Source organism: Colletes latitarsis, unplaced genomic scaffold, assembly GCF_051014445.1.
Source record: "Colletes latitarsis isolate SP2378_abdomen unplaced genomic scaffold, iyColLati1 scaffold0141, whole genome shotgun sequence".
NCBI classification, from domain to species: domain Eukaryota; kingdom Metazoa; phylum Arthropoda; class Insecta; order Hymenoptera; family Colletidae; genus Colletes; species Colletes latitarsis.
Genome location: NW_027488491.1, coordinates 1 through 18,459, shown reverse-complemented (window position 1 = coordinate 18,459; position 18,459 = coordinate 1). Strand labels below are relative to the sequence as shown.

Genomic DNA, 18,459 nt, shown 5'->3' with positions numbered 1-18,459 from the left:
CCTACAGAATGTCCTTAAGGAGTAATTTATTTAACGTATACATTTGCAGTGGCAGCTTAATACATATCACTCCGAATAGTTAAGTAACTTTTAGCGGTAATTCTTGAATATACAATATTTCAATGATACAAGTAATACTTTGAATAATAAATATCTGAAAGCAATACATAACGAATTCGTGTTCAATGTCTGTCGCGCCTGTACGGAATTTTTACAATAACGAAACGAATGTTAACTCTCAGATTTTGGTACTGTTTCTATATATTTCAGTCGCGAAATTCCTGGCTTGTACCAGGTTCATTTTGATCGCTGTTCTCCGTGTTCAAAGACTTCGCCAATTCGTACAAGTTGGAAGTATTTTTTCGAATCTCCTTTTCCAATTGTGCTTTCTTTTCTTCCTTTTCCTTCATCAACTTGGTTGCTTCTGGGGCCATAGGTCTCACAAGGCCCTTAGTTGCTTTATAAATGACACTGGTACTGTCTTCTGATTTAAACACGAACGTGACCCTGGTGAAACAAAAACGAATTCATTTATAATAGCGTAAAATACAATGTATATCGTCAGATTCATAAACGATGCTTCCATTTACCTTTCTACATTCAAACCTTGTTGTATGCTTTCAATTTTATCGAGGGATATATTGTACAATGTAGACCAAGGTACGTAAATTTCTATTTCTGAATTCTTTTTCCGTTTAACTTCCAAATAGAGTAAATCCAGACTTTCGTTATATTTGTAATTAACCTCCCAATATCTCCTTGCTAATGGTAGATGATAATTGTCTGGTTAAAGGAACCTCAAAATTCTAGATTTCTAATATCGTTTTAGTTACCTTCGCATAGTTCGATATAAACGTAAAACGTCGTACTTATTTTTATAGGATCGGTGCATCCCAATTTTCCAATGTAATAATACTTGAAATATAAAAACACATAGATATTATCTGTTGCTAGTATTCTTACATTTCAAGCATTTCTGTGTTACTTACGCTAGGATGGCATATATCGTACATTTTTTAATCGAGTGTACAATGCATCAACGAAGGGAACGTCTAATTTTTCATTAAAAATTATTACCATATATTTGATTGTTAGGTTAAGTATATCAAATTCGTTTTTGTTTTAGAAGAAGGTACAGGATAAGAGAAGTCATTACTTTATTTAAACATTCTATACAAGATTGTTATAATTGACATGATTTATAGGTTATAAAATTACAGAAGGTTTTACAAATTGGTCTTAAAGATCCGTTAGATTTATGCGTAATCTAGACACCTCGTTGAAATAAAATGGAATTGGTATATAACACTTATCAAACACGTTCGAAACTTGTGTCGTTAAATAGTTGCCAATTATTTAGAACTAGATGTATTTCTACGCAGTCCAAAGCATACTTTTGTAATAAAGAAAGAATTCACTTCTTTACGAAAGATGACGAACTATTTCTCGACAAACTCGAACGTTCTGCTGTAGATGGCGATGCAGTGTCTTCATAATAAAAATATCTTTTGCAGGTGGTAATCACATTTTTTGGGACTGGCCGATTGGACTCTATGTCAAATTAATTTCGTATAGCTCAGTGCACATGTATGCAGTGTATGCAGGTTCGTTGGGTGCTGCATTGACATACGCGGCAGAGAAAAAAAAACACGAATCCGAAATATGGCAAGTTCGTCAAGGTAAATGTTGCGAGAACCTTCACCTAATGTATTTCAACCAACTCTAATGTCGCTCTTTATGGTGCTTTACTTCGTTAAGTATTGTAATATCGTACTGTACCGCGTTAATTCGGAAATGAAATAATGTCGTGTTTTAGGTTATGAAGTCTAACAGTGTTTGTTTATTTTCCATATACTCGTGATTAATTGCCCGACGGATTAATACGTTTCGTTTCCTTTACGCTCAGGTTTATATGCACTTCGTTCTTTCATTCGTCGGAAAGTCGAGCATCGTAATTTATTAGACTCGTGGCTAAGTACATGTCGGGTCGAATTTTCCACCTTTTTGTTCTTCGAAGGCAAACGTAGATATAAAGAATAGCAAGACTACGGAAATGCGACTATCACGGGTGATAAAGACATCTATTTATATGCATATGCATGCATACAGCAATATATAGCGTACATTTTCTTAGTTCTTTTTTCACAGAAATGATACAAACAAAGTTTGTTGTTATGCACATCCGGATGCACCTCTGATCGAAGACTATAGAGCAGGAGATCAAATCTGTTCAGAGTGTGGATTGGTCGTAGGAGATAGGTAAATATAGATATCAACAAAGTGATATACGCAGAATTGTTAGCTGACCTGAATTCTGATTCATTCTTGCAATAGGGTCATAGATGTTGGTTCAGAGTGGAGAACATTTAGCAATGAGAAAGCAGGTGTCGATCCGTCGCGTGTTGGTGGACCAGAAAATCCGCTTCTCAACGGCTCAGATTTATCCACCATGATCGGCCCTGGAACTGGAGCAGCGTCGTTCGATGCTTTTGGTGCTTCAAAATATCAAAACAGACGTACAGTAAGTACTATGTTTACTATGTTATATGTAATATCTTTATTTGTTTAACGGATTGTATTATTTTCTAGATGAGTAGTTCGGACAGAGCATTGATCAATGCATTTCGTGAAATTAATGGAATGGCTGATCGCATAAATTTACCGAAAACGATCGTCGATAGGGCGAATAACTTATTTAAACAAGTCCACGATGGTAAAAATTTGAAGGGTCGCGCGAACGATGCTATCGCTTCGGCTTGTTTGTACATTGCCTGCAGACAAGAAGGCGTGCCACGTACTTTCAAGGAGATTTGCGCGGTCAGCAAAATCAGCAAAAAGGAAATTGGACGATGTTTCAAATTAATTTTGAAGGCGCTCGAAACCAGCGTGGATCTCATCACAACGGGAGACTTTATGTCTAGGTTCTGTTCTAATCTCGGTCTTCCTAACATGGTGCAAAGAGCTGCTACACATATCGCGAGGAAAGCGGTAGAAATTGATATTGTACCCGGACGATCGCCAATTTCCGTAGCGGCTGCTGCAATATACATGGCATCACAGGTATTTGAAAATAATTGGCAAAATTCTTCGTCCGTTGATTTTTTTCGTCATTTTCACCTATTACGTCGTTGTTATTCAGGCTTCAGAAGACAAACGATCGCAAAAAGAGATCGGCGATATTGCCGGCGTGGCTGATGTTACGATCAGACAGTCTTACAAGCTAATGTATCCTCATGCGGGGAAATTGTTCCCGGAAGATTTCAGATTTGCGACGCCTATCGATCAGTTACCGCAAATGTAAAATTAACACGGAGCCTTACGTTTTAATGTATATTTTATCACGTTGAAACAATAGTTATTTGCCTGAAGTAATCATCTATAAATAATCTAACCTTTATCGACAGTATACATTCCTGAACGATCTATGACATTGGTATTATCTAATTTATTACACACTCGGTACATTTTTTTTTTCAACTTCGTTCCTGAACTATTGGTATTTGCAGCAGTAACAGCTTGATCATTTATCTGGTGTGGATAATTATTAATTTAAGTTGACTTATATTATTATTAAATAAAAAAAAAGAAAAATGTAGAATAAATAGGAAGGCATTACCGACCAGTTAAGATCTCACAAATACAAAGGTAAAACGTTTGTACTACAAATGCATGTACAGATATTATTCTCGTAGCCTGTAAATGCGTACAGGGAAGTGAAACAAAATGACATTGAATTTCAAACTTTGTAGAAATAAACTTACGACTTCAGTTGATACCAAATTCTGCCGCCAACAACTCGCCAACGTGATGTAGCACAATATTTTTCTTTGTATTTGATTTTCGAGAAAGTATATCGAAGATCGCGTGTAAAATAACACATACAAGGCCTTAATATAAAAGTATCACATAATACAATTGTACAATACATTCTGTGATACTTTTATCGAACGACGAAAGTCATACTCACGATAGATTTAACTATAAATTGAGAAACGACTTTCATCGATAGTCGCGTGTAACGTTTTATTTTTCTTTCCAAACCAATACGAAATTTTAAGTAGAATCATCCAGGGAAATGGTGTTTTATATGTTCTCGCTTAAAATTTTGGAAACTTACGTGTAAATGATGCGAACGATGCAATGCAATAATTTAATGTTACGAATATGTGTACGAACAAATTTGAGAAAATAATATTTAAGAGAAATAAATTTTTCCAGCAATATTAAAAATTATAAGAAATGTTTTGTTTTTGATTTTATAATTGGCAATAAATGCGTACATTATTTTCGATCACGACCGGTTAAAATAAATTTCTATTGAACTGTATGATAAGTTTAAAAACATGCATATCTTAAGTTGTATATCAAGTTGTATGCCAATAAAATAAATTGTTACAATTATTTAGATAAATAACTTTTGTATGATTAATGCCTTTGATATCGTAAAACAGGAAGATATGTATATGCGCGATGGCGTTGTGTCAACTGTCATGTTGCCTAATGTCATTCTTAAAAACTTCGCTGCGTATGACTAGTGTTTAAAACAGTAATGATTTCTACATGTAAATAATTACAGCACATTCATAGTCATTTCTGACAATCACTTTAACAAACGGTTTTTAAGATTGTACGAATTCTAACGCCAAACTATGCATAACGTAACATAACCTATTAATAAACGGTTGGTGAACCGTACACAAAAACATTCGTTCAGTCGTATAAAAGAAGAGAACAGAATTCTAAAATTTTAAATTCGTTTTACGTATTTTCTTGTTTGAGTAACACAAAATGAATTCAATACCTCCAACAAAACCACCAAGGGGTATCAAACCAACCAAAGAAACTGTAAGTTTGGTCAATTTATACTTCGTTGATACTTCGTTTATAGAAATGTTTTAATAGACTGCAATATTTGTTACAATTAATTTGTAGTATTGTTATAGCTTTTTAATCTGATGTTTCTTGCAGAGTGGCTTATTAATTTCTGTGATTCGTGCTCTGTCAGCAAGCGAAACTAATGAACAACGAGAAATAGAAAAGGCTAAACTTGAAAAGGAATATAAAAAAAGCGATCAACGACTTGACGAGTTGGTATCGTTGCATGATCAAGATCTTGCACAAGTTATGCAAGTAAGCCTTGCAACATATAAAATGCAATAGTAGGTTTTTATACGTGGCATAAATATTTTGTTTCTCTTCATTCTAGATATTTAGTGCTTTGTCAGAAAAGGTGACCGCCTCGCGGGAGAAAATTCACGCAGTTAAAGAGAATTTGAACGCGTGTAAACAATTACTGAGATGCAAACGAGAGGAGTTGTTAAATTTGTGGTTAGAAGGGATTGAACACAAGCATGTGCTGCTTCTTCTGAAAGATGTGTGAGTATTTATCGATTTTGACGAAATACTGATCGAACACGATCAGTGAAATTATTGTTTTTCCCTTAAATTTTTAGAACACCTGATTCTTGTACTCGAATGTTGCCTATAACGGACGCAGACGCATTGTCAGTGCCAACGCCATGCAATGCAGTGTCAGATTGATAATTATATTTACTCATAAATAGTTACGAATAAACTATAATTTGTTTTGTATTTATGTGTAATAAAAATTGGAAATAAAATATAATAAATTTAGATCGTGAATATGATTATTGTCACTGCATTTACATACGCAAGGCCAAATCCTACCAATTCCCGCCAATTTCCGCCAGTTCCCGCCATTTCCATTCTGAGTCACGAAACACTATAGAACAATAATACTTAACCTTCTATTCCAATATCAACGTTTTTCAAATGTTACTTCGCTAAATAAACGTATATACCAGATAGTAATTCCTCGATTTAAGATATAATAGAGACTTTAAGACTTGAGCATCGATTATAGTTTTCTTTCGGCATGAATCCGTGTTACATACGTCCCAAATGAAAATTCCCTTTCAACCTCATATAAACTCGTTTTTCAAACTTTGCGTTATAAGATGCAACAAAATTAATAATTTACAAATCTCTGTACCTTCAATCAATCTTAACATTCCCCATAAAGTTTATTTCAATAGTAATTAGGTTAAATTTAATTTATACACAACTAATACTATTATATTATTTATACGAATAACGGTAATAATAACGATAATAATACCGATAATAATACCTGTTTTATGCAAATATAATTTAACCGTATTTTCAATGATTTCTCGTCTTGTCGAGAATTGGTTCATGATTATATAGTACACGTGATATTTAACGAAGGATATATTTTGTCTTATCATTTTTGTGTATACTCTGTATTATAATTGACTGCAAAGCATATAAATACGATTGCAACTTTTGATAATTCATTTCTTTACAACGTGGCAATAAAAAAAATCTTCAAAACGTATATCGTAAGTGTATTGGTAAACGTAAGGCATAAACTATATTAAATACAACACACGTAACATTTGTTTATCGGTGTTGATCGTAATATTTCGTAGGAAATCATTATTTTCGATTTCCATTAATTACATAGTCGGTATCGTTCGTATTTGTACAGTACCACCGGTTCGTTTTTTAATACTAAACATGACGTGCAAACATTTCACACCTGTAACTCCTACGAAAAGCTTTTCTTGCGTGGCAATTTACGAAGATGAGCATTTAAAGTTTAAAAAGTTGTATTGTTACAGGTAGAGATGGGTACGTTGGAATTAAAACAAACTTTAAGCGGTCATAGAGGAAGGGTGTGGAATGTTTGCTGGCATCCTAAGGGTACTTGCATCGCGTCGTGTGGCGAGGACAAAACTATTATAATATGGGGACCTCAGGAACCTAAATGGGTTTCAAAAACAATTCTTATCGAAGGGCATACAAGAACAATTAGAGAAATAGCATGGTCACCTTGCGGCAACTACATAGCATCTGCTAGTTTCGATGCAACAACTGCTGTATGGGACAAAAAGTCTGGACAGTTTGAATGTAATGCCACATTAGAAGGACATGAAAATGAAGTGAAAAGTGTTAGTTGGTCTCGTAGTGGGCAGTTGTTAGCTACATGTAGTAGAGACAAATCTGTTTGGATATGGGAAGTGAACGACGATGAATATGAGTGTGCTGCTGTCATTAATGCTCACACTCAAGATGTAAAAAAGGTAAGTACGTATTATGTACTAATTAAGTATTCATCCTTTAATCTCTTCAATTGTATTATAGTACATTCACCAACAGAATTAAAAGACCACTAAAAAATAGCAAATTTCTAAGTTCTGACTGATATTATTAACAATTGTTTGTAATATCGATAGGTAAGGTGGCATCCTAATGAAGAAATTCTAGCATCTGCCAGTTATGACAACACAGCAAAGATATTCAAGGAGGATGCAGCAGACAATGATTGGTCATGTGTAGCAACACTATCCTCTCATACATCGACAGTTTGGAGCCTCACATGGGATAAAACTGGGACTCGGATAGCAACATGTAGCGATGATCAAACGGTAAAAATATGGCAAGAATACAAGCCTGGTAATGAACCTGGAATTGTAACACCGAACAACGAGCCCACTTGGAAGTGTGTGTGTACCATATCTGGTTATCATACCAGAGCAATTTATGATATTGATTGGTGCAAAACAACTGGCTTACTAGTGACTGCCTGTGGTGATGACATTATTAGAATATTTAAAGAGGACAGTGATTCTAATCCTCATCAATCGTCTTTTACTATGGTTTGTTCTATGGAAACTGCTCATACCCAAGATGTGAATTGTGTGCAGTGGAATCCTACTGTTCCTGGACAACTAGCATCAGCCAGTGATGATGGATTAGTGAAAATTTGGTTTTATAATGAATAGTATAATTAGTGTTATATGTTATTAAATTTTTCAATAATAAACATATTTAAAAAACGAAAGTTTGCATTGCTGGATCCCTATTCTTCCTTAGTATAAAATGTATATAGAGTGATGCCTTGGAAATTGATCAGTTATTATTATGCATTTCGAACGTTAGCCAATATCCAAGGCATTGTTATAATGATCTATGATCTATGTTAGAGATTCTATCGTTTGATTTTAGGTATATATAAATGTTTGGAAGATTGAAACGCGGCTACAGGATTTTAACTTCTTTCGTTATAGTCAAAGATTACAGTCACACGATGAGTGGAGCGAGTCTTAATACTGCCGGTGTACCTTTGACGCGAGTCGTCGGTGCATTGAAAACATTTGCCGATTTACCGCTTGCAGCGTCTTGGGATAACGTGGGATTGCTCATTGAACCTACAGAAACAAAACTGATTTCGCATATTCTGCTAACAAACGATCTAACCGAAGATGTCATGCAAGAAGCCTTGAACTTAAAAACCGACATGATTATTACTTATCATCCACTGATATTTGCACCTATGAAGTCAGTAACAACTCGAACGTGGAAGGTAATAAACAACTTTATTACTATACTCTCTGCAGATTCGTATTCTAAAATTCTATTTCCTTTCTAGGAGAGAATCGTGGCCAAATGTTTAGAAAACAGAATAGCTGTGTACTCTCCTCACACCACTTTCGATTCGGTGAAAGGCGGTGTAAATGATTGGTTGGCTTCAGCATTTGAAAATGGTAAATTTATGATAAATTTTTTGAAGTTTTCGTAATTGCTTTACGATTAACGATATTTTTTAATGCAAGTGCTCGCCAGTAGCAGACCGATAGAAGCGGATACGAACAACCAAGAGTATGGTTTTGGACGATTATGCACTCTAAGTAAGAAAATTTCTATCGACGAAGCCGTGCAATTGGTGAAACAGCGTACTGGTTTGAAACACGTTAGGTTAGCGCGCGGTCGTCAAACAGGTATCGAATTATAAATTAGATTGTCCGTTTTCCTTATAAATGAATTCGAAATACGGAAATTCTACTTTACGTTTCAGATGGTTCCGTTAGCACCGTTGCCCTTTGTGCTGGGTCTGGTGTGACAGTTTTAAAGAACACGACTGCTGATTTGTACCTTACCGGAGAGATGTTACACCACGACGTTCTCGATGCAGTGCACAAGGGAATTAACGTTATACTAACTAATCATTCTGATTCCGAACGTGGTTTTCTGGAATCGTTCGCGTGTACTTTATTCAATATGCTGAACAAGTCTGTGAAAGTGAGCGTGTCCGAAAATGACGCAGATCCCCTGAAAACTGTTTGATTGTACAAGAAGAAGGGAGGCAAGTTGGCATAAATGTGGGATTAAAGTTATTTTTCTTGTACGTGATAAAATTTTATTATTAATATTATAAATTATTCTTTCCTGTTTATGGATTGATTATTTTTATTTCAATCCAGTAAATTTGATCGGAGAAATATTGGGAAGTAAATACATAAAAGTATCATCGTACATTGCGTGTTGTTCCACGCAAATAATCAGTTGTAACGGAAACGGCATTTACAGTGGCGGTCATTTATTCACGTAAAAACCATATATTTAAAAGTATCGAAAGTTTCCTCTATCGAACTCGCTCTTTATTGTTTCTTTTCAGTGAAATTTGTGTAAGAACCATGGAAACCAATACCAATAGCAAAAAATAGAATAGTACGTAAGTAAATGTCCGCCATGAAATCCATTGCTTCACATAAAGTGTAAGAAAATTAATTGAATAAATAAAGATTTTTTTGTTAGGAAATAGGAGAAGGTTCATGTGGTATAATAAGATAGTTTAAATATTTCCTCAAGTTTCCCAGACCAATATACACAATTTAGAAATCAAGGTATGATTTGCACGCAATTAAATGACTGTCGGTGTACGGTTTTGGTATAACGAGCTTACACTAATTTCCAATTAATCTATAAACATGTGTAACCATTAGAATTTTTATTTCCTTTATTTTGATTACTGAAATCTTGGTTCGTCATTCGCCCGTTATTCATTGCTTCGATGTCCGCATTCATTCAATATTCACGCATAACGGTCACGAAAGGAAAACGCGACTTCAACAACGCACGCGATCGACGCCTCGTTGGAAACTTATCTAAATAAAATACAACGGTCGTTATTCTGGTCCGATTAGAACGATTTCAATTTAGGTCCACGCGTCCAATTTGGTTTCACATGTCTCTGACGTTGACTTTGTTTCGCTCAACGATGGATGAAAAAATTATTCGCTCGTAGCAGCTTTGTACATACGGGGTGTTTGGCCACCCCTGGGAAAAATTTTAATGAGAGATTCTAGAGGCCAAAATAAGACGAAAATCAAGAATACCAATTTGTTGATGGAGGCTTCGTTAAAAAGTTATTAACGTTTAAAGTTCCACCCGTTCCGAATTTTTTTCTCGAAAATGGGTAGGAATTCAGGGGTATGTCTATTCAGCAAAAATGATTGTAATTGACCCCCACAACCGAAAATAATTTTTCCAGAACAATTTGAAATGTTTGAATTTAATTGTTAATAACTTTTAAACGAAGCCTCCATCAACAAAGTGGTATTCTTGATTTTCGTCTTATTTTGGCCTCTAGAATCCCCCATTAAAATTTTTCCCATGGGTGGCCGAACATCCTGTATAACTTGACTTACAAGTACCGTGCTTCAACGAGAAAAAGGCACAGCGTGTTTACATCCCCACTCCTATTTCAGTCCAGAAAATGGTGACGAAGATCGGCGACAGCCAATCAGCGGACTGCAGCAAGAGTGGGGATAGAAACACGCTGTGCTTTCTTCTCGTAGAAGAACGATACAACGTAGGTATAGATACTCTAACGACTGATTTCTCGTGTTATTATTACGATGCTGTGTGTACACCGATAACGAAATGCGTAATACACGATGAACACTTTATAAATTGCGTTTCTACATCACCGGATAACGGTGTCGAAGTATACCCTGAGCTCAGATGCCCAAAATCGTGGATCGTGTTAGCCGCTTTAAGAGTATTGCATTACAGATAACGTGAAACTTAAACTGACATTTACCTGTTCTTCGATCGGTTAAATTTCTTGCCTGTCTCGTTTAACGTTCTCTGTGTTGCTGCTACATCGTTATGTTCTTCGATCAACTAAATCGGGACTATGTTCTTGTTAGAATATATTAATTTCGCTGCCCTTCGAAACACATATTTCACAAAAAGAAGAACACAAAGAATACCGATCTACAAAGTTTGGCGTGTTAATTTTTAACGAGGCTGATTTTATCGATCGATCGAATTCTCGAAGTTCGACGCATTGGTAAGTTTCCTCAGATACAGCGACCCGTATGTCTTTCGTAAACGATTTCGTACAATTCTATTACGAACATAGTCCGGTATACGTTTTCAACTTCCGCGAAGAAACGGCTCGTTCGTTTTAAATAGTTTCGTAACACTAGTAGACAATGAAACGAATGAACAGAGAAAGAAGAATCGATTGCTGTGCATTTCTCGATGTCAGGACCGGCTCAAGGGCAATGGCGTCCCCTCTCATCAATACGAATTTCCATTTTTTATATCAATTATATAAATTTACTTTCCTACAATAAACCATACACGATCAAATTTTAACTCACGTCCATAAAAGGAAACATTAAAACTCTGTTATTCGATTAGAGCATTATTCTACAATGCCAATACTTTTGTCCAACCATAAACTGCTTAAATAATATATCGTTGTTGTTATTATTTATACTGTGCCAATACTTTTGCCCAGAACTGTAGACGTGAGTATAGAAATTGGGGTCCGAACGTTGACAGAAGAAATTTGGGCATTTTTAGGTTAGTGCGTGGTTCGACTTACCCTATATCCGGTCCTGCGCCGTGTCCAGTATTTACTTGCCTTTCCCGCGCGAAATATATTGTTTATTTCCATTCAGAAACTACGACTCGCCGGACATCCAGATCGAATTCAGAGATAATCCAGATTTATTTGGGAACCTCTAAATCCGGATTCTCAATTTACGCGGTGGAAGACCATTTTCACACCCTTGGTGCTCGCCTCTGCACCGACCAACCGAATCACACTGCGATTCCATCCGCTTTAAAGTGTAACATAGCCTATATACCGTATAGTAAATACCATCATAACGGAACGATTAAAATTCTTATTTGCTTCTCAACAATAATTCGTACATTTCCTTTGGCAAGTACAATGTATTGTCTTTTAACCTCAACGCAGCAAATAAAACGGTGTCCCTTGTATTCAGTATCGAACGATACGTTTCAACGAACTATTTTTTTTTTTTTATTTTTTTTTTTAATCGTCGATTGCTTTTTTTATATAATTGGGGTGTCTTAGAGTTAAGATCGAACCGCTCCAATACGTTTTACGCGTAGAAACGCGACAGATATAAACGTAGGGGCCAACGATGCTTTATTAAACAGTTACAGCGAAAATATTTGACTAAGAAGGGGTAATGATGGAGTTGTTAATATTAATTTAGAAGACAGTAGATCCTCGAGTTACTCAGATTCGTAGATACGCGGTTGAATAAAGTTTTCTCTCAATTTTTCGTTTATATTAGAGCACATATGGACTCTTTTAACTTCAATTTATTCCTAAAACTAAGATTGCACACCAAACGCATTGCAGGGAGATAGAAAGTTTTGATTTCACATTTCCTTTACTTATGGTACCATGTTTTTCTCAATTCGGGACTGATTTCTTTTCTCCCTATAATACATGAATATTCTAGTCAGCTGAACTACTCAGCTTGATTGGACTTAACCCCTTAAAGTTCATGCCAGAGTCTGACTGCTTTGAAAAACGATATTTGTTTAATCTAATGGTTTAAAGGATGATAATATTTCTTTTCTTTCAAATTGTACGTTGGATACAACATTGTAAGTAACGAAAACCGCATTTTTAGAAACAAATCCAATAAAGAAAACTGATCATTCTTGGTTGACCCGAAAAATATGGGCGTTAAGGGGTTAAGGTAGTCGCAATTAAACGAAAATACTTTTCGTTACAACTCTTTAATAAAGCACTTTTATAGCACGTTCCATGAAACCACCAAGTGGATCCAAACAAACCCACGTGACACGGTAAGAGGTTATGTCTCGAATACAAGAAAATTTATCAATCACTGTACGATTCTATACGATCTACGTTAACAAGAGAAAATATACAGGGTGTTTGGCCACCCCTGGGAAAAATTGTAATGGCGGCTTTTAAAGGCCAAAATAAGACGAAAATCAAGAATACACCTTCTCGAATTTTTTTCTCAAAAGTGAGTAGGATTTCGAGGGTATTTCTAATGACCAAAAATGATTGTAATTGACCCCCACAACCGAAAATAATTTTTCGAGGACAATTTGAAATGTTTAAATTTAATTGTTAATAACTTTTTAACGAAGCCTCCATCAACAAATTGGTATTCTTGACTTTCGTCTTATTTTGACCTCTAGAATCCCCCATTAAAGTTTTTCCCAGGTTTGGCCGAACACCCTATATAAGGATAAGAGTAATGAAAATGAAAAATACTTCTAGCTTGATGGAATATTTGTCACGTGACCAGCATTGTTCATATCCCACTTGATCTTTCGATGGAACGAACTATACATCTACGCTCACACAACATTTTCTTATTTCTATCCATAAAATATATTGCCGCCGTTTGATCGTTCAATCGTGGAACACCCTGTACAACGTTACCTCTTATTTTATTCGTTACAACAGACTACTTTTCTTATAATACATTCAGCACTCGATCGTGCCGCAGTCTGGTCCAATTCCACCGTTACGTTTTTTATACTCTTTCTTCTTCTTCGCGGATCCTCGTTACCTATATATATATATTCCTTCGAACTACAACGCAGTAAGGATCACTTTACCGTCCCATTTTTCACCGGTGTCTTTCTTTTCTGCGACAACGCCGTTCGCGCGTGCATATCGCGACGACCGTGACTTCTCGTTCGCCACACACGCGATTTTCTCGTCGGCTAATCGGTTCTTTGGAAAGCGGCTACCCGTGACGATGTAATTTAATCTGAAACCGTTACAAACACGCAGCTATTAGGAATAAGATACCCTTCTGATATAAAACTCGTTAAACATTCGTTACAAGAATCTTTTTCTCTCGATTTTTCGGCTTAATTACGGACGAAGCGAAGATATCAAAATGGCGACCAAGTCCGCTAACGAGACATTGTAACGGTATTTTTCCCCAATGTGTTTCATTAAAACCAAAACGACAGAGGACTGAAAAATATTGTAGAATATTTAAAACTAAGTTTACTCTTCTTTGATCTGCTTTGACGATACATATTTACGGTTCACAGAATATTTGTCGAATTAATGTAGCCAATAGTATGGAAATTTTGTTGGAATAGCGAATGAAGCAATTTCCAAATAGTACAATGTAATATTAAATTCATCGTTTTAGTCAAATATGTATTTTGCTCTATATTTACCTGCTATCAATATATTTTAACATTTCAATTATAAAATCTGTGGAAAACTATTTAAAAAAAATTGTCATCCAGCGAAACTTGACTGAAAATATTGCTTAAAATCCAGGACCAAAAGGAATATATCGATAGCTCGCAGCACGCGTATTGTACGTACACTTTTTGTTAGATTTACGTTTTTATGTGCAACAAACAACGCTTTGTTGTTTCTTTATGTTGTATAAATATAATACTTCCGTGTACAGTATAATATTTTATAGCGAATATTTTTATTTACCGTGCCCCTCTGAATTTAATATTTCGTCTGCACAAACGATGAATGCCCATGCCAAAGGACATACAATATTCCTATGAAAAATTTCTGACGTCCATAAATAAACCATCTATACTATTATATTATATTTGTTTTTTTTTTTTTTGTTCTTGGCAAAGCTTTGACATTAAACGAAAAATACTGTGAAATTCAATATCCGTCGCGTAGAGAAACGTTCCCGAAGATTACACAAAAGTAAAATCAAAACGCGACGTAGTTCGAAGCAACAATAAACATTACAGAATATAAAACTGAATTTTCTCAAAAAGCAGGGCCTCAAACGGAGAAATGTTGCTCTTTCTTTTCTACTTATTTTTACATATAGAATCAACCATTGCACGGTTGTACCACCCGTTACGCCCCACCCTATATAAAAAACCTATTTTATCGATTCCGTTCTGAAGCCCGTGCATGAACGGTGCGATTTTACTCAAGAATCCTTATTATTATGTTTGGAAAAATACTATTAAAAGATTCTCTTACATACGATGCCACATACGTTAATTCAATATTTATTATATTATTCCAACAATAATATATGTTTCACTTGTGTTTCTATCCAGATTACCATTACGTATATATTATTTTTAACGTACTAATATAACTGATTCTTGACCTTTGTTTTCGGAAGTCAGGGTCAATCGAAGGTCACAGTATAGTAGGCCATTGCATCTGTCTTTTCATCCCGACCTTTTATTAAACGAAAGTTGTTTTTAAGATTTTTCGTACTAGAATTTATAACTAAAAACCGAGCAATTTCTGATGGAAATAATTTCTCGTGAGACCATCGGAAGTGTCCGAAAAATCGTGGCGACGGTTACGTGCCACACCCTGTGTACCAATATTACATTGCTATCTCGGGAGGAGGTCAGTAGTTGGTCGAACCGTTGAATTTAACCCTTCTGGAGCTGACGGTAACGTACGTGTACATGACATTTTAAAGTCAATAATTCCGTGATGTACAATGTATATTTGCATATTTGTGTTGTGTACGTGTGCACGCTTACGAAACCCAGGATCTTGCCTAGGTATTTTGGCGCCCGGGGACCATAATGACATATGGTGCCTTTTGGACACTTGCTTTAAAGCAAATACAACACGTGGCGAACTCGAATAACCGAGATCGTGGTCCGAGAACTTGTCATTTTCAATTTGGTTAATTTTAATTCGCCACTCTAAATCGTTTTGAAAATTTTATCTGTATTTAGCATCTTGAATGTTTCGAAATTTTAAGCGAAATATTTCTAGAAGCAAAAGGGTGCAATTAACGATAATTGAAAATTTTTTCGAGGGCAGTTTAACCACAAACATTCCATAAAATTTTTCTCTTCACGAGCCTACTAATTTTCTTATTTATTTCTATGCACTGTTTAAAATATAAGTATATTTTTCAAATCATATTTTAAAAAATTGAATATAATTTTATTCTGACACGAAATAAAGGTTTCTATAACAATCGTTTGTTTCTTTTATTTTAGTACCATTTTCACGAAATAATTGATATTCAGTAGGTGCGGAGGGTGGACGAATACTTTCCTGACCCACTATATATTCAAAGGTTTATTAATGTGCCTTGCCTGCCTTTGGTTTCTCGAGTTTGAAAAAGTACGCGAAGATCGACTTTGGATCTCAAATACAAGCTGTTTAACATTTCACCTCAATGAAGTTGCTTAACAGTATTCAAATTTTTTTATCTTTTATATGATACCCGGGGTGCTGTTTTTATTCATACTTATAGTTGAAGAAACTTTTTACTCGAATATATGGAAACATATTCACGAAGAAAGTGCATCGTTCAAAACATTTGCATCGGAGATGGATATTGTAGTTTTAAAAAATGTTGCATATAATTTCATTAGACCAGGGAAGGAGAGAGGGGGGATTTTTTTTATTGAAAAAAAAAATTGTTTTTGTTTTAATCCTTTCGTTGGTTGTCTAGATAAATTTGAAGCTGGGATCTAGCAGTTATTCTGCGGAATATGATTAATAGAACCATTCAAATCCATGAACGATGCTTGGAATCGATGTCGGAGGAAAGTGTGTGGGCGCAAAGCTACGGCGGATATTGAGAATTGATCGCTGTTTTGTGGTAAACAATACAACACACACTAAACGCCAGCGGAATAATTCTAAAATTCTTTATAGACTTTTCCCATTATCTGCCTCTTTCATCTTATTCTGTTATTAACGGTTATGTCTACGTGATAAGTAGCCATATTTTCAACAATCTCAGGCTCCATTATCTCAAAAGCTGTTTATTTTTAGACCTCGCGTTCACGAGTACTCTTGGTCAGGACACCATCATAAACTGTATTTTTTAAACGTGCTACACTTAATCAAAATAATTTATTACGTTGAACTTATTCAGCAGAAAATATTCGAATATAAGGGAAGTATTCGTCAATCGGAAGAACTGAAAAAGACATGTAAGATTTTATGAGAATATTCTTTCAAATGGTCAACTATCGATATACTTACCTTATCTTTTAAAGTGGACTTATAGATTGCTAGTTACGCTTATACAGGGTGTTCCACCACCCCTGGGAAAAATTTTAATGAGAGATTCTAGAGGCCAAAATAAGACGAGAATCAAGAATATCAATTTGTTAAAAGTTATTAACGTTTAAAGTTCCGCCCCTATTGAATTTTTTTCTCGAAAGTGGGTAGAATTTCGGGGGTATGTATAATGACCAAAAATGATTGTAATTAACCCACCAAGCTAAAAATAATTTTTTCAGAACGATTTGAAATTTTTTAATTTAATTGTTAATAACTTTTTAACGAAGCCTCCATCAACAAGTTGGTATTTTTGATTTTCGTCTTATTTTGGCCCCTAGAATCCCCCATTAAAATTTTTCCTGGGGGTGGCCGAACATCCTGTATAAAAATTCAATTTCACGCGTGTAGCACACGTTTTCCCTAAGGTCTCAACGGTATATCGTTTCTTCTCCTTTTTTTTTATATTTTTATTTGCTGAAATTACCGATGAATGTCTAAGATGAGTGTATTGGTGATCCCGTGGAGCGTTCGTTCAATAACGATGGTTCAGAAAAGCCAGCAGAGTCGTCGAGATCATTACGAAGGGCAGATTCGCCAGCCTCAGTTGACCACCGTGTTGCATGGCTGCTGGATGTTCCCCTGCGGATCAATGATTAAAATTCAAATTGAATTCCGTCGTGGCATCCGTCGTCTTATTGGAATTGTTTCCCTGCTATCTACCGGGTATACAGGTTACTTCAATAACGATTGCAACGTTAACGCGGCTGTGAACTTTCAAAGTCCAAAGAAAATTGATTTAATTAAAGTTACAAATTAGATAAGGGCTTTTTCCTAAATACTATGTTCTTATACGTCAAACTATTTCCAAGATACATCGGTGTTTACGCTTCGAAGGAAATTGCAATTATACTTTTTCTCCGGAGATGGGCAAACTTTATATTTGTATAAAAATTTTCTCCTCGTTTAAATAATAATTTTACACTAACAAATTTTTCCACTGTACTTCACACGAGGTCGGATTCGAAATCGATCGGTTTATTCGTTCTCGAGGTATCGTGGTAACTAATTAGAGCAGCATGATTTTGAAAAAGACGCGTTTGAAGTTTTGCGCGCGCTTTTTAACGCGTGTGGACAGAAACGTTTCTGTGGACATAACCGTCTCCGCTTGCTAATTCAATGGATGGCTGAAATTAACAGTGTGCTTTTTTGTTCCCTCTTCTTCTCTCTTCCATCGACCGTGATGATGTTTGTTACAGTCACGAGGTTAAATATTTTTTACTATTTTTATACGCGTCCCGCTCTATTCGAAT

The 18,459-nt window shown here is 35.5% G+C and overlaps 5 protein-coding genes and 1 long non-coding RNA gene across 6 annotated transcripts; 4 read left to right on the top strand and 2 right to left on the bottom strand.

Moving 5' to 3' along the window:
- Window positions 1–9: 9 nt before the first annotated feature.
- On the bottom strand, window positions 10–1,510 carry LOC143351355 (uncharacterized). Its single transcript, XM_076782832.1, has 4 exons — window positions 990–1,510; window positions 834–915; window positions 591–762; window positions 10–507 (listed from the first exon to the last, which is right to left on the bottom strand). The coding sequence occupies exons 1-4, from the start codon at window positions 1,011–1,013 to the stop codon at window positions 267–269; spliced, it is 519 nt and encodes a 172-aa protein (XP_076638947.1). The 5' UTR covers window positions 1,014–1,510; the 3' UTR covers window positions 10–266.
- Window positions 1,511–1,543: 33 nt separating this feature from the next.
- Window positions 1,544–4,334, top strand: LOC143351360 (transcription initiation factor IIB). Its single transcript, XM_076782835.1, has 5 exons — window positions 1,544–1,679; window positions 2,149–2,259; window positions 2,335–2,521; window positions 2,590–3,060; window positions 3,140–4,334. Exons 1-5 carry the CDS (start codon window positions 1,663–1,665, stop codon window positions 3,299–3,301), a joined length of 948 nt encoding a protein of 315 aa, XP_076638950.1. The 5' UTR covers window positions 1,544–1,662; the 3' UTR covers window positions 3,302–4,334.
- A 144-nt stretch (window positions 4,335–4,478) lies between these two features.
- Window positions 4,479–5,643, top strand: LOC143351361 (exocyst complex component 4-like). Its single transcript, XM_076782836.1, has 4 exons — window positions 4,479–4,845; window positions 4,969–5,130; window positions 5,207–5,376; window positions 5,454–5,643. Exons 1-4 carry the CDS (start codon window positions 4,789–4,791, stop codon window positions 5,539–5,541), a joined length of 477 nt encoding a protein of 158 aa, XP_076638951.1. The 5' UTR covers window positions 4,479–4,788; the 3' UTR covers window positions 5,542–5,643.
- Window positions 5,644–6,243: 600 nt separating this feature from the next.
- On the top strand, window positions 6,244–8,027 carry LOC143351356 (putative cytosolic iron-sulfur protein assembly protein Ciao1). The gene is made up of 3 exons (XM_076782833.1): window positions 6,244–6,383; window positions 6,666–7,127; window positions 7,281–8,027. Exons 2-3 carry the CDS (start codon window positions 6,672–6,674, stop codon window positions 7,827–7,829), a joined length of 1,005 nt encoding a protein of 334 aa, XP_076638948.1. The 5' UTR covers window positions 6,244–6,383; window positions 6,666–6,671; the 3' UTR covers window positions 7,830–8,027.
- On the top strand, window positions 6,271–9,224 carry LOC143351358 (NIF3-like protein 1). Its single transcript, XM_076782834.1, has 5 exons — window positions 6,271–6,395; window positions 8,121–8,410; window positions 8,477–8,591; window positions 8,661–8,825; window positions 8,903–9,224. Exons 2-5 carry the CDS (start codon window positions 8,135–8,137, stop codon window positions 9,169–9,171), a joined length of 825 nt encoding a protein of 274 aa, XP_076638949.1. The 5' UTR covers window positions 6,271–6,395; window positions 8,121–8,134; the 3' UTR covers window positions 9,172–9,224.
- LOC143351359 (uncharacterized) lies at window positions 9,219–17,849 on the bottom strand. Its single transcript, XR_013081696.1, has 2 exons — window positions 17,634–17,849; window positions 9,219–13,916 (listed from the first exon to the last, which is right to left on the bottom strand). It is a non-coding gene; the product is annotated as an uncharacterized LOC143351359 (long non-coding RNA).
- Window positions 17,850–18,459: the final 610 nt, after the last annotated feature.